Raw genomic sequence first — 16,204 nt, 5'->3', positions numbered from 1 at the left:
TCACATGGAACCTTTGAGCAGGAAAACAACTTTTAGCGACCACTATGTCTTATTTAAAGGCCCTCTACTCAATTGTCAGCCCTAGCTTAAAGGGTTAAAGTTATTTGTAAATAAAAATAAAAAATAAAAGAGGAATAGGATAATAAATAAAAAGCATGCAAAGAAAAAGAGGGTGAGAGAGAGGGGGGGGGGGTGGGGAAATTAAGTAATAAAGGGAACCCACCACTAACTTTACACCCCCAAATGGATTTTAAATGGAAGAAGGTTTATCATGAAAAAAATTGAAGTTTATCATTGTGGCATGATTGGAAAAAGCATCTACAATGGATCGAAAGATGTCGAATTGTTGCTACAACGATTTTTGGCTTTTGTCCATATATAATTCAAGCGAAAAATGAATGATTCTAAAAATATATATATTTTTCGTCTATAAAAATATTTAGATATAAATTATATTCGACGATAATTAGATTTCCTATCGACTGATTATTTCAAATAATACAAACAATTGTTTTTAGAAATATATTTTTCAAACATTTGTTTTTTTATAAAACGGAGGGAGCCTTATTGAATTTCATCTACTTTATATGGTGGTATGATTTGGTGTTGTGAAGAAGAAATCACACGTCCCAATGGCATTTCTAAATTATGATGACATAGTCGCTAATATTCATCTGAATTACATGTATTAAATTCATAATTCTTTTTGTTTTGAGGGAACTTGGGGATTGAAATTGATCAAGATAGACACGAACATCAAATAATACTTTTTGGGGGGTTTTGTCTATCTAACAAGAGATCTGACCAAATGGTAACCTCAGCTTTATTCAAAAGTTGGAATTGCGTTTTAGTTCTCCAGACTCGTACGCAAAGCCAAAACCATACCTTTTAATATTCCATTTGAGCAACCGGGTGACCTGATTGAGTTGTTATTTTAATTTTTACTGTTGACTCTTCATACCATCGATCTGTAATTTCACATGTACTAGAATGCATTCTTTTTCTTATCATTTTCATTAATTGTACAATGTCTCCGAATTTTTGAGCAACCGATTAATCATTAGTTAGCATGAGAGCATCAATTCCTCATATATGGGCGAACGAGGGAGCACACAATTCCATGCGAACTTGAAGATATATCCTGCAAAATGTGAAAACGGGGCGATTTGGAACTTATTTTTGAGAAATGAAAGTTAAAAACTTTTCTTGTTTTTTTTTTAGATTGAGAAAGTCTGGTTGTTGATTATGGTACTACGAGGTCACTCGTTACTTTCATGTCATGTTTGTCTTGTTCCTTTCAAGCCCACGTTCGAACACCACCATGGGCTGCGAGTTAGCTGTGGACGGGATGTGTGTTTTGGGTTCTTGGATTTTAATCCTTCAACTTATGTTCTTTTCGCAATTGGGTCGTCGATCTTCCGTTTTTTTTTCCGGCGCAACTGAGTCCCCTAACTTGTAGTATTAAGAAATAAAGAAAACGGGAGAGAGGGAGAGAAAGAGAGAGAGACAGAGACAGAGACAGAGTCAGAGAGAGCCCCGCTGCCATCATCACCCTCCAGCACTGCTGCCGATGCCGCTGCCGCCGCTGCCACCGCCACCGCCGCTGCCGCCGCCTTTGCTAACCCCGAAACCTGCGGCCACCACCAACCCCCTAAAAGAAGCTCAGGCCATATGAACTGACGAGACCAAGGTATAACTAGGCCCACTATCTAGAAAGGGCCACCAAGTTAGTGGGCCTTTGATCATGTCAGATTCTGCACATTTCGCATTACACAGATCTCAGGAATCTCCTTAACAAGACTCTCTAATTATAACATTTAAGCGTTGACTGGCTTCTGGTCAACCACCACTTCCTGATAAAATTAAATAAAAAACATCGTTAGCTTAATCAAATCATGCACTGTGATAGATCCACCAATAATGATATAGTGGATCTATATCTAGCCTAAGTTTAACTTTTAAATGATGTAATAACTACTAAGACGCCCAAATACTAAGACGCCCATTTTGCACATGGTATTTGCAAAAGAACACATAGCACATAGTAAGAGTTTTTTGTCCTCTCTTCCATTTCTCCATTATTTTCTTTTTAAAATTCATCTGGTATTTGTACTTTTCTTTTTTGGGGTAAGCATATCTTTACTTGCATTTCTTTTTCTTTAAAGAAAAGAGATGTAGCTTTCAGGAATGACCAGCATGCAACACATTTTGTGTGACTTGATAAAAGCATAATGCAGAGTCCCGATTCTCTCACACATGGATGGACCACTCAATTTCCTAAGTGCACTGAGCCATCAACAAAGTAAGATATTCCTTTTCTCTGTAAATACATATTATATTTCTTTTCACATCTAAAAATCTATGTATCTTTAATTTATTCCTTATTATGTTCGAAAAAAGAAAAGAGAAAAACAAATCAAATCAAGTTCATCAATGGCTATAACTCTCAATCAGATTGGAATTGAGCCAACTTATTTTGACAAGATCCGCTCATGAAACTTTTTGATTCATCTTTTGTAAATTTTCTAGTCTATCAATTCACATTCATATGAACTGGAAAGATGCCACCAAAAATCAAAAGCTAAAAAAGGGAGAAATAAAATTCTTCTTTTTGATGTACTAAGATTAGCGATTCTTCAAAATTATCCTAGAAAATCTCCATCAAAATCTATGTATGTGCTTAATTATACATCTTTTTTGTCGGCATTTTTGGCGTTTCGTAGACCCCACCAACATAATTGTGCATTAAGTTTCCTTTACAATAAAGGGTCTCTATTTCTTTTAGGGTGTGACAATTACAAGCACTAGCAACACCACCACCAACTCACCCATTATCAAAACCCCCAATACACACGCCAAAGGCCCTTGGTTCTCTCTCATTCGATCGCATACTCTCATATCCTCCACCTGAAATCGGAGCCTGAAGTCCCCTCCCTCTCTCCGCCGGCATGCGGCAGATGTTCGGCGTGATGGCAAGGAGGAAGAGCTCAAGAGTCGCGGACGAGGCCATGCTGGGCGGCGGGAACCGAGCCGACCTGCCAATCTTTGTGCGGGATGCTGATGGGCGGGCAGAGCGTGGCTGGAGCGGGCTCCCGGTGTTGTTCCACGGTGTCTTTCGCGCCATGGTTTCGGTCGTCTCTTGCTTCTCTCCTCCCCATGTGAATGGGACTGATGGGATGTGGGTGTCTGGCCATGAATTTGGTCACCAAGCATCAGAGATGAATCATCTCATAGTGAGTGACAGCATGCGGTATGCAATCTTGATGTAGTGCCTGAGTTCGAGTGGGTCGATGTAAAGAGAGCCTTCCAGGACAGATATGTTGTTGTTTAGTTACCTCTTTTCTTTTCCAAAAGAGGAAAAAAAGAAAAAAAACTCCTTTATCTATACACTGAGGTAGATTCGCTTGTGCATAATCAATTTGAGTGTAGTGATTGTTCCGAAATATATTTATGATGTCTATGCTGGTTTTTCTTTTGTTTTTTACACTGGTTGTTGATTACAAATTTGGAAAATAGAAAAGCTTCTGGAATGTTCAAAATTTATGCACTTGGGTAAGAAAGAAAAGCTATGTGGAGGATGGTGGTTGTCTCATCTTCTTATGACTGTCAACAAAAGATGTTTCGTTACATTGCCCAACAAAAAGAAAAAGAAGATGAACTCACATACAGCTCCCAAAAAAGAAGAGGAACCGTTGTTGTACTGTCTAAACTCGTAAGAGAGCTTAGGCGAAAAAGATGCATTCTCTGGTAGCACCATCCAAAAGGAATAGATAGAGGAAGGGGTTTGTCTGATCTTTCGCACCGAAAGGACATGGGAAAGGGGGAGATCAGGTGGTCGATTGTCGAGAGGAGGTAGAGGCCGTCGTCCTTCCTGTTTGTCGTTTGCTCGGGAAGTAACTGAGGATGAAGGGTCACGCTCCCCTGCTTCATCAAGGAAGCACTTCCACGGTTGCTGCTTCATTTGCTGTAAATGGGCACTTGTTCAACACTTCCTCAAGTAAGTAAACCCAACCCTGCTGATGTGCTGGTCAACTCTGGATCGTGGTATCCTAATTCTACGGTTGCGATTGATGTAGAACATCCCACTAAAATCACAACCTAATTCAGGTAATTTTATCGGGCTTAACCATTTGAAAGACGGTGCTTTCGATGGAAGGCTTTTCCATTGTTAAGTTATAGCAATATTGAGCAACATCTAATTGTTCGAGCCCTTTTAATTTGCACTAAATAAAGTGCCTTTAGTAGCCTGTGAGGAATCCGTTTGTTCTCTCCGTCTATGCCATCACAAATATATCGACCATGGGCATTTGACCATGTTCGGATTCGTGAGTGAGCTTTCATCTGATCGGACAGTAATGTATAAGTACATTATACATGTACATGATGAACAATGTGAACCAACCTTTAATTGGTCAATATTGAATGTAAACCTACACCTACATGGACATGATCACAACGATTGGCATCTAACAAATTTTGCCACCATCTGCCAAGCCACCGTTGCCACCGAGTCACGGCCGGCCACCTCAACTTTGACCTCGGGCCTGAGACCATGGTGTTCGTCGACAACCACTGAAGGACTCGGTTCTGAGGTTGCTAGTGGCCGTTGATTGTAGCGACTGTTGTCGATCGATGGATGGCGGCGAGCGATGGGGTCCTAGCTCGACGAGGTGACGGGCCACGATGGCCGGCCATGGTGGAGGGCATTTGATTGATGTGGGAGGGTAGAACTGTATATATCATACGGCGTGGCCAGATTCGCATGTTTCCAACAGATACAACCTATCGATGATTGTCACCTATCCGGGCAGCAGCAACCGCATAAGCCAATGGGAAAAGCGATGCCTTTGTGAATTGATTCAAAGCATGTTCACCCTTTAAATGGCAGAATCTTTTTCATGGCTATGGAGGAATTTGTGGGAATGTGTGGCTAATTAGAATTTGGACGTCGAACCCACTTTAACTCACGTCCTTCCAATTATTTTATTGAGGATATCAGCGCATTATCCCAAGATTTGCACCCAAAATCAAGAACAGCAAAACTATTTCATCAATGCTCCTAGGCCTACCGCACTAGTCTGCCTTTAATATGATGGGACTCATTTTTTTTTATTAATCTAACAGAGTTAGCGGACACGATTGATGACCCAAAATTACAAGAAAAATTAGCTTAATTATGGTGCTTCCTCATATCACACCATCTGATTATCGTTCTAAAACTACACAAGTACTACGATTGCATTATGCGCTCAATTTGTCATAATTTTATGATAATAAATCAATCGAACACATGAGATTTTTCAAATCTTTTTATGTACCATAACGTGAAATTTAAATTTCACAATGTGTTTAAGTGAAACTTAAATTTGGAGTCGGTGAAAATTTATGGAGGCAAATTTTATTTTTTCACAAACCAAATATAAATTAATAACTGATTGGGTGTACGAGCGAGAATTTCCATGAAAAGGAATCCGACGTGGTATCAAATTACCAAGCGATTAGACAACTTCCTATTATTAATATGTTTATATTTCATGGGGTCCGCAGAAGAGTACAAAAACCAAACAATTTCACTCAACACTCATCGTCTTCAGAGCTATAGACCTTTCACATCCTTTATAAAGAAACGTGCGCCGTTGATTCATCTTCTCTGAGAAAAAGCGAACTCTTTAGCTCACGACCTTGGCACAAGCCGCAGGGTTTAGCTTGCCAGAGAGCACAGGCTTGACGTTGGCACACTCAGATGTGGCGGGGCCTTCGGGGCCATTATACACGAGGTCGATGTCCGCAATCTCGACTTCTTCGCACGGCACGCTTCGGCTGCACAAGACCTTCACCGCGACCTGGGATGCTGAGGTTCCCCTGATTTTCTTGAAGCTGACTTTGCTTATCTTGATAAGGGAAGGAACCTGAACAAATCGAATGACATACAGATTAGGGCCGACATGTAAATGGTTTAACGATTGTGCGATTCGTTTTGTTTCCTAACCGACTTTAGAATTGTGAGCAAAACCAGCGTTCCAGTTCGTTCGAAATTAAATTGATTTCGTTTAGCGGACGGGTCAATATGCATTTCGTTTCTAATGTGCATGACCTATGCTAATTCTCCTGTTCATGTGCTTACCCCTGCTTTGCACTGGTTAAATGGGCAGTATCCCTGGTCTAGGATCACAGGGTTGAGGACATTGTCCATCTGGATATCCTCGAAATGCATGTCAGAAGCCGTGCCGGGTTTCGACGCAGGCCAAGTCTTGATCCTCACACCGTTATCCGCACCAATGATGGTGCAGTTCGTGACGAAGACACCCTCCACGGGCTCTTCGTTTTCATACTTCCCGAGGCTGCCGACGCTGATGCCGTGGCCCGGACCGCAGGTCACCCCTTGACAGTGATCTGCCGGCTCCCGTCACCAAGGGAGACGCAGTCGTCCCTGTCTTGATGTCGCTGTCGAGGATGTTGACCCCGTCCGACCGTCCAATGTGGATCCCGTCCGTGTTGATGCTGTCGGCCGGCGCATTCACGTGGAAATTCTGGAACGTCATGTTCTTGGCGCCCAAGACGTTTACCTGGAAATTCTTGCTGTCGAGCGTCGTTACGTCATGGATTAAGGCATTGGTGACGAAGTTGAACCTCAAATTCTGTCGAAATTCAATGGGTGTGTTAGCAATTCCCCTGGTGCTCAAAACTCGGTTAATCGCGTTGTCTTAGTTTGGATATACCCCCATCAGCGTATCCGTTATTCTAATGACCGTGCGGTTCGAAATCGACATAGAAACGAATAATACCGACGGGTGCTTACGGTGGGGAGAGTACGGCAGTTCGTGTTCTTGGCGCAGTCGTTCTGCCCCCAGGCTGTCTTGCCCTGGCCGTCAAAGGTCCCGCCGCCCGACATGGTGAGGCCGTCAATGTGTTGGAACACGACCCAACCGTCGGTCTTGAAGAGGCTCGGGTCCGCTGGGGCCTTCAATGTGCCTTGGAGCTCGAACTCCACGGGGGCCTTGCAGGGGCCGTCCAGGGCAACCTCCGTCAGCGCGAACGTTCCCCCCGGGATCAGCACTTTAGCAGGAGTGGTGGATGCGCACGCCTCTTTCCATGCACTCAGCAAGGCCTTCGAAATAATTTGTGACGAAAACCCTCGTTAGCCGCAGAGATTTAGGAAAGAATGCCGTAAAGCTATTCATTAAAGAATACGCGCACCTGGCTAATGTCTGAACTGCCATCGCCCTTTGCACCGTAACTCGCGACGTTAAAGACCTGGGCGTTGATGGAAGAAGAAAAAGACAACAGCAGCAGCAGTGCACCAACGTACGATTTCATTGCCATCGTTTCCCTTCTGCTACTAGGATTCCTGGTCTCTCTCTTTCTCCCGGGCGCTTGCTGGACCTTCCAAGAAGAAAGAAAGAGGACGCTGTTGGGTTGATCTTTCCCCTTGGCGCTGGAGCCATTTATACTGCATCCGTGGGGGGAACCTTATAACGCCATTAACAGCTTTTAGCCAATTTTAAGGTAAATCCGTCGGGAATTGAGCGCACGCGAGAAAGTCTCCACGTTTCCCCTCCTGGTTCCTCGCTCTCCCCCGTCTGCCATTATTAGCTTTCCCACCGTTGCCTGCTGATTGCCAACTTCCATATTTTGGGTCCCTGAATTTTCTCTATCATGCCAGATCTCGAAACCGGGGTCCTGGTTGCGGAGAATCGATCCATCTTCCTGTTATTGCCGTCCGGTGTCGTTGTAAGCTAGCTTTTAAAAGTTATACTACAAAAATGCTTCACTTACTATCAAACTCCGAGCATATCTCGTCCTCAAACTTCAATCCATCATTTTGCTTCTATCGATTCATTGAAGGCTTCGAGTACCGATCGAACCAACGCCCTTCGAGACGCATTCTGATTCTAGGTTTGCCTACTACTGGATTTGAACCCACGACTCTCTTGTTGAAGAAGGCCTTCTGGACGGCATTTATTAGCTGACCAAACAAGGAAATACCGAAATAGCTTGATATGCACGCCTCTCATTTTCATTCTTATTTTTAAATGATAAATGATAACGAAAACCCAATTTGTCCATAAACCCAAATCTGTCTTTAAGTTAAAATAAGAAAAGGAAAACTACTTTCATTCTCCATAACTGAAAAATTAAAAATAGAAAAACGAGTAGTTTCTAAAAGGAAAATTATCCAAAAAGTCTTAAAATTATTGCACATTTGCCACTTTAGGTCTAGACTTTTCAATTTTGTTAGTTGAATACTAAACATTTTCACAATTTGCCAATTAAGCCAATGTCTGGCTAATTTTAACTAAAAATCATTGATGTGGAAGCCATCTATCGTACGTGGGCAACCAACGTTGACAATTTTATTAATTTTGATATGTTTCTTTTCTTTTCTTTCTTTTTCTTTTTATTCTTTTTTGGTTTAAAAGATCAACAAGGCCACTGGCCACTAGTTGCGTCCCAATGACCTACACCAACTACCAACTGAGGGTCGACAACCCCCAGCAGCCTCTAGGCAAGGGCCACAAAGCCCTCACCAAAAATAGGCACAAGTTCATGGACATCTACTAAGGTCAACAAGGGCGTCATGGCCCTCGCCCGCCCTCACTTTGCCGGTGAGGGCCACCATGCCCTTGTTTCGCAAAATTTGGCGAGGGCTCACTAGCCCTTGCTGAAGCTAGCGAAGGCATCACAAGCCCTCGCCCAAACCCTTAGCCACAACAAGGGCTCACCAGCCTTTGCCAGCAGCCCTCACCCTTGACTAGTGCGAGCTTGGTCACCTTCATCCCCACCTGGCAAGGGCTTTATGGCCCTTGCCCAAGGGTTAGCAAGGGTTGCCAGCCCATTAAACCGAAGAAAAAGACGAACAAATGTTGCGACCTCTTTTTTCCCGGCACCCGATCGGGGTGAGCGCCTTCGGAGGCTAATGGTTCGGCTATGTCTATTTTAGCCCGGACTCTCCCAAGTACACCAATTCGCGACTTTAATAGTCCAAGTTTTTAACCTGTAAGTCAATTTTAAAACGGAGTTGCCACTAATCGGTTTGGGGTGAGTCGTTTAGAAACCCAAGTGAAGTATCAGGAGAAATATTTACTCCTGTGCAACCAAAGATATTAGGATTGGGGACTTGATTACACTAGTCACTAATGCCCTTTCGGTACCTAATCTTGCTTAAACCCTCGGGCTTTTGGATTTTGAGAGATTTTCCATGCATTTGTGGAGGAAAAACATTTTTCGGTCTTTTTTTCTCATTTTTGGACATAAAAGCATTTTTTGGATTTTTGATCTTTTTCTAAATAAAAAAATCATTTTTTTGGCTTTTTCTGACTTTTTTGGCTTTTTTTGGGAAAATATGGATATTTTTTTTTTGGAAAATAATTTGTTTATTTTTAAAATATTATATTATAATATAATATAATATTAAAATGCGACCACTGGTTGGATCCGCGGGTTGGGTCCGACCCGAGCCATGAGCCCTAGACGTTGTGAGCCCGACTCGGATATTTTTAAGACAACCCAAACCGAATTTGGCCCACTTTTGTTAAAAGAATTTCGGCCCAAAAACTATTCGGCCCACTCGAACAAAACCAACCCAGGCGGAAACCCTATCCGGTTCAAACCCACGCTCGACCCGCCTTTTGACCCGGTTCGCAACTACGACTTGGTTCAAGGAACCTTACCTTTGCATCGTCTGGCGGAGACAGCAGTGATGAGCGACGGCGGCCTAGCACGGAGATGGTGATGTCGGCACGGGCTAGGGGTGGTGAATCGACGGTGGAGGCAACGTGAATAGGCGGTGATGAGGGATCGAGGAGATAGCCCGGTCCGGTGCTCACGCGAACCCGTTGGTCGTGAGCTCCGGCACAGGCCGTCGGTGCAAGGCGAGGCAACGTGTTCTTACCAAGAAACAATGAAGCAAATGGTGGCAACAACGACGGTGAAGTCCAGCGGACTCGTCGGAGCAGTGGTGACCACGGCATAGCAGGGCTCGGGGGACAATTTCTTTCAGATCTGGACCAGAGCGACCTCCTTCTCCGGCCGACCTCCAATCAGATTTGGGCTCGCTCACTCTCAGACCTCCCTCGAAGTCTCTCGGTGGGAAGCTATCAAAGCATGCGTGCCTTCGACCTTCCTCAGTGTCGGCCCCCCTTCCGACGGCTTCGGGCATCTATTTATACGCGAGGGAGATCCGGTCGACGGAGAACCTCAATTGCCGGCATTAGGCACGTCGACCGGTCCCCCTCGGTTGAACCGGCGTCCCATCCGAGCTCCCTTGTGCTCGGCATTGATGGCGCCCAAGACCCGTCACTTCAGGCCGACATCAACCTACACTCTCTTCAATTGTAGGTGTTGTAGGTTTGTAGAGGAAGAAGACAAAGGGAAAAAGGAGAAAGGGCTGGGGGTCGCACAGGCCGGGCCTGCGGGGCCTGCGCGAGAGAGAAAGAAGGCTGGGCTTGGGGCCCGGCCCTTCTTTGGCTGCTTCTCCTCTTTCTTTTTGGTTTTTCTTGTTTGTTTATTTATTTTTTTGTTCGTTTTCCTTGTTTGGTTTTTACTATTTAAAAGAAGGAAAAATATAGAGGCTAAAGCCTAATTAAAAACCTAATCGAAATTTAAGTGTAAACAGCTTCCTCTCTTTGAAGGTGAGCTCGCAGAGATTGCATTCAAAGACAAATTGATACCTAAATTTTGTCTATGTAGGGTTATCTGTTATTCAAGACCTATTGTCCCATGCAGGAAAGAGCAATATAGTATTATATGTAGTAAGATAGATAAGAAGATACCTGTAGTTACTTACCGGGCACAAGCGAGATAGGGTGCGAATCTCGAGCTTGGTAAGTATCAGGGCATCATTTTACCTAGTGATGTGAGGAGGTTGCTCCTCCAAGACTCGAACCTTTCTTTGGTCGTCTTGATGAGAAATTACTTTTGCAAGACTCGAACCATTCTTCGGTCACCTGTTAGAGTGGTTTGTTTAGGACCCGAACATTTCTTCGGTCGCTTGTTAGAGCAATAAGTGGTTTACTCGACCTTTCTCGAGAGATGCGTCGACCTTTCTCAGGGCATCTGTTTGTTGGGAGATACCTAGACATTTACAAGTATCGAAGGGGTACTTGGATGATCACAAGTACAAACTCTTAGAGGATACCTGGACATTCGTAGGTATTAAAGGGGTACTTGGGTGATTATAAGTACAAACTCTTGAAAGATACCTGGACGTTCATAGGTATCGAAATGGTACTTGGATGATCATAAGTACAAACTCTTGGAGGATACCTAGACGTTCGCAGGTATCGAAGGGGTACTTGGATCATCACATGCACAAAACTCTAAAGGATACCTGGACTTTCGTAGGTATCGAAGGGGTACTTGGATGATCACAAGCACAAACTCTTGGAGGATACTTGGACGTTTGCAAGTATCGAAGGGGTATCTGGATGATCACAAGTACAAAACTCTGAAGGATACCTAGACTTTCGCAGGTATCAAAGGGGTACTTGGATGATCACTAGTACAAAATCTTGGAGGATACCTAAACGTTTGCAGGTATCAAAGAGGTACCTGGATGATCACAAGTACAAAACTCTAAAGGATACTTGGACTTTCGCAAGTATCAAAAGGGTACCTGGATGATCACAAGTACAAACTCTTGGAGGATACCTAGACGTTCGCAGGTATCAAAGGGGTATCTGGATGATCACAAGTACAAACTCTTGAAGGATACCTAGACGTTCGCAGGTATCGAAGGGGTACCTGGATAATCACAAGTACAAAACTCTGAAGGATACCTGGATTTTCGCAGGTATCGAAGGGGTACCTGGATAATCACAAGCACAAACTCTTGGAGGATACCTGGACGTTCGCAGGTATCAAAGGGGTACCTGGATGATCACAAGTACAAAACTTTGAAGGATATCTAGGACTTTCGCAAGTATCAAATGGGTACCTGGATGATCACAAGTACAAACTCTTGGAGGATACCTGGACATTCGCAGGTATCGAAGGGATACCTGGATGATCACAAGCACAAAATTCTGAAGGATGCTTGGACTTTTGTAGGTATCGAGGGGGTACCTGGATGATCACAAGTACAAACTCTTGGAGGATAGTTGGACGTTCACAAGTATCAAAATGGTACTTGGATGATCACAAGTACAAAACTGAAGGATACTTGGACTTTCGCAGGTATCGAAGGGGTACCTAGATAATCACAAGCATAAAACTCTGAAGGTTACCTGGACTTTCGCAAGTATCGATGGGGTACTTGGATGATCACAAGTACAAACTCTTGGAGGATACCTGGACGTTCGCAGGTATCGAAGGGGTACCTGGATGATCACAAGTACAAAACTCTAAAGGATACCTAGACTTTCGCAGGTATCGAAGGGGTACCTAGATGATCACAAGCACAAAAATCTGAAGGATACTTGGACTTTTGCAGGTGTCGAAGGGGTACTTGGATGATCATAAGTACAAACTCTTTGAGGATACTTAATCATCTTCAAAAGTCTCCTAGTAGATGGAATATTGAGGACGTACCTGAGATATTCGTAAATGTATCTCACCTCTTGGTAAGGGGGGATATCGAGGACATGCCCCACATATTCATGAAGGTCTCCCACCTCCTAGCAATTGGGAATCGAGGATATACCTTGGATATTCATGAAGATCTCTCACCTCCTAGTAATTAAGAATTTAAATGTAGCACGAGCCTTACCTAGATCGCCGCAGGCACTCAGGTGTACAAAGTGCCGGAATACTTGGATGAACACAAGTATTTAATGATACGATATGGGACCACTCAGGTTTCTCCAAGTGTAAGAAAGCATACCTGTCAATATCTCTGATCTCTGAGAGTATGTCTGCTATTTGCACAATAAGCACACATGATTGTATATGCTGTAAATTCATAAGTTTAAATGGGATTCATGCATGACAACTTTGTTAGTTTTGCATCATTTGAATTCCACTGGGGAAGATTTTGAAAGACAACCCTCATTTAGAATGTAGATGTCTTGAGTATGCCAGATGAGGGACTTTCAGTCTGAAAGGACTTTTCACTAACTCTCATGGAAAAGGCTATCCTGACCATTGATGCAGAATTTATAAGGACCACACTTCTCACTATCATCATGTCAATAGGGGTCCGAGTATTCTCGCAAGTGGTACGACTTTACCAATGTGAGAGGTCTTTGTTGAAATTGTGATGAAGACTTGGTCTGGCTCATCAAATGGGACCGTCGAGGTCAAGGCTCATGAACGAAGTGCCGCACGATCATCTCCGGGTTTCCAAGTCAAGAACCCTGCGAAAAAAGATAGAGTAATCTTGCTCGTATTTCTTCGAGCGATGTTTATGTACATATGAAATCCTAAATTAATTGAAGTGCCCCTAGTTTAAAGAGACTTTTACAATGGGACGCAATGTAGACTTGACTCGTGTGTAAAAGGGTGAGAGTTGGTGATTATCTTGGCATTTGTCATCAGTCTTTTTTTCTCACTATTAGATGGAGGTTCTTTGGACCACTACAACAACTTTTTCTTAGTTATATTTTTGATTGGGGGGCATTGGCCTTATTTTTATCAGGCACACTGCTTTTCTTTATGCCCTGCTTTTCATTCTAGCTCTTCATTTATGGGCATTAACCTTGCTCTTACCAGGTACACTGCCTTTTTTATGCCCCTACCTTTTTCATTAGAGGAATTGGCCTAGGCAGGTCCCGGCATGACACTGTTGTTAGACTCTTGAGTCTTCATCTTCAGCTAGTGCTTCAGGTTATACTGCTTGAATGGTAGTAACTTTTGTCTTGCCTCCATGTGAGGGTAAAATTACAGACTTAATTGGGTTGTACAATGAATACAAGTGCATAAAAAAAGAATTGCTCTTTTGTCATTCTAGGGCACTTAAATTAACGCGAGTGTTCATATGCAATAAAGACACCCGAAGATTGATGCAAATGCGAGCAAGAAAATTCCTATCTCTCTTCTTACCTTGTGATGCTGCTTCGCCTCCGATCTACCCCAGTTTGGGGTGGTTCTTGACGAGGGTAGGACAGAAATTTCACTAGTGTATGGGGCTCAATGAGGTGAGCGATGGAATGCCTCTCACTATTGGTTATTGTACCATTTGCAAGAGACTCCTTACCCTGCAGTCATGGAATCTTCTGCACTCATCTCACAAGTGTATAAATGGGGGGTTGTGTGTATGATATGGCTTGCCTTTCATCATTCTGACGCACCTCATCCGGCATGCTCAATTAATCTTGTATTTTTCACTTAGCTGTCTATTCTAATAATCCTTGTAGAATTAGTAATTTAGACAGACAAAATCATCAAGGAAAAATCCTTTTGGAAAAAGCATGCAGCATCTTAAATGTGATGGAGTTTGTACTCTCAAAACAAAATGAATGGTTTTTGTTCAAAAAGACTTTATTGACAGCATGGTATCTTCAAATGTGTTGAATTTTAAACATCAGAAGAGTCATTCACAAAGGGGTGTTGATGGGTTGTCCCTATTCAATAGGGGGACGACGCAAAAACGCTCAGCCGTGGTCGGGAATCTGATCGAGTATCTCTGCTTTTTACCCCTACAGAGGAGAAGATATAAAAAAAATAGATCGATTAGTAAGGCCAAAATCAAACATGGGTTGAGCTTTAAAGGATTTGCTCTTGCGATACTTGGGATGAGAGTTTATTTGACACGTCTCTTTTGATTCGTTATCCATATCTTTAATGGCTGGGTGATCTTCGGATGCCTCTGGATCACTTCAATTCCCATTCCACCAGGCCGAGGGGCCGGTGGTGCTTGTAGGGGGCTTTTGGTTCCTGGGTGACATCTTTTACACCAAGCTAGGCGAATTCGACATGGGTCATTCCTATACGTTTGCTTGGACAGTATTGATTTACTCAAATCATTCCATTGAGTTTGATGCCCAAATTCCGACACTCCCTTAAATGCTAGCGATCGTTGTTCATTCTTCTTCGTTGAACCAAACGTATTTTTATGACGGTGTAAAATGTCACTCATATATAAGAGGTGCATAGGCATTTTCATTCTAATAGAGAAATGCTTGGCAAAGCCAGACAATGAACATCTTTCAAGTGTAGTATTTTTTTATAGCATCAGAATTGACTGGTTTGGAGAATTCTCGTCCATCCATTTCAGTCAGGATCAGATCTCCTCCAGGGAGTATCTTTTTTATCACATAAGGACCCTTGTAATTTGGGGCGAATTTGCCTCCGGGCTCTAGAAAGATTGGTAGTATCTTTCTCAAGACTAGCTTGTTTACCTTGAAGTGCTTGGGTCGTACCTTTTGGTTGAACGACTGGGCCACCCTTTGATGGTAACATTGACCATGACAAAGGGCTTTTAGTCATTTTTGTCGATCATATTCAGTTGCTTGAGCCTCTGTTGCATCCATTCTTCCTCGGACAATCCTGCTTGGGATAGAATTCGTAAGGAAGTGATTTCTACTTCCACAGGCAAGAGTGCTTTCATGCCGTAGACTAGGGAAAAGAGGCGTTGCCCCAGTGGAAGTTCGAATCGAAGTTCGATATGCTGTTAGTGCGAAGGGCAACATCTCATGCCAATCACAATATTTTTTAGCCGTCTTGGCTAGGATTCTCTTGATATTCTTGTTGGCGGCCTCTACAGCTCCATTCATTTGTGGATGGCAAGAGGACGAGTTTAGATGTTGGATTTTGAACTCAGAAAATAATTGATCGATCAATTTGTTATTCAAGTTTGACCCATTGTCGGTGATGATAATTTCTGCACGCCATAACGGGCGATTATATCACGTTTGATGAACTTCATAACATTTTGTGCAGTTACGCTTGCATAGGATGTGGCCTCGATCCATTTTGAGAAGTAATCGATTGCGACCAAGATGAACGGTGTCTGTTTGATGCCTTCAGATTGATTGGGCCGATTACGTCGATGCCCCACATTGAAAAGGACCATGGTTTAGATAACTGATGTAGTTCGGTTGGAGGGATATTTATCTTGTCTCCGTGAATCTAACAATGATGACAACTTCGCACATGCTGGGCATAGTCGCTCTCCAAGGGGAGCCAATAATAACCCAGTCTCATTATTTTCTTGGCCAACATGTGCCCGTTCATGTAAGGGCCACATACTCCCTCGTGCATTTCTTGCATTATTCGTATGGCTTCGGTCATATCCACACATCTCAACAAGACTGAGTCATCGAATCTC

The 16,204-nt window shown here is 43.2% G+C and overlaps 2 protein-coding genes across 2 annotated transcripts; one reads left to right on the top strand and one right to left on the bottom strand.

The window, feature by feature from the left end:
- Positions 1–2,948: 2,948 nt before the first annotated feature.
- Positions 2,949–3,269, top strand: LOC104424666. The gene has a single exon (XM_010037149.3). It carries the CDS (start codon positions 2,949–2,951, stop codon positions 3,267–3,269), a length of 321 nt encoding a protein of 106 aa, XP_010035451.2.
- A 2,400-nt stretch (positions 3,270–5,669) lies between these two features.
- On the bottom strand, positions 5,670–7,323 carry LOC104427123 (exopolygalacturonase). The gene is given in 6 exon segments (XM_010040263.3): positions 5,670–5,909; positions 6,125–6,384; positions 6,387–6,431; positions 6,434–6,638; positions 6,800–7,108; positions 7,198–7,323. Coding segments are annotated over 6 exon segments (1,185 nt in total).
- Positions 7,324–16,204: the final 8,881 nt, after the last annotated feature.

Source organism: Eucalyptus grandis, chromosome 11 (genome assembly GCF_016545825.1).
Source record: "Eucalyptus grandis isolate ANBG69807.140 chromosome 11, ASM1654582v1, whole genome shotgun sequence".
NCBI classification, from domain to species: Eukaryota; Viridiplantae; Streptophyta; class Magnoliopsida; order Myrtales; family Myrtaceae; genus Eucalyptus; species Eucalyptus grandis.
Note: the sequence above shows the minus strand (reverse complement) of the source record. Positions and strands in the feature narration are given on the sequence as shown.

Excerpts from the sequence above, each read along its gene's own strand:
- LOC104424666 (XM_010037149.3), top strand. The coding sequence starts at position 2,949 with ATGCGGCAGATGTTCGGCGTGATGGCAAGGAGGAAGAGCTCAAGAGTC.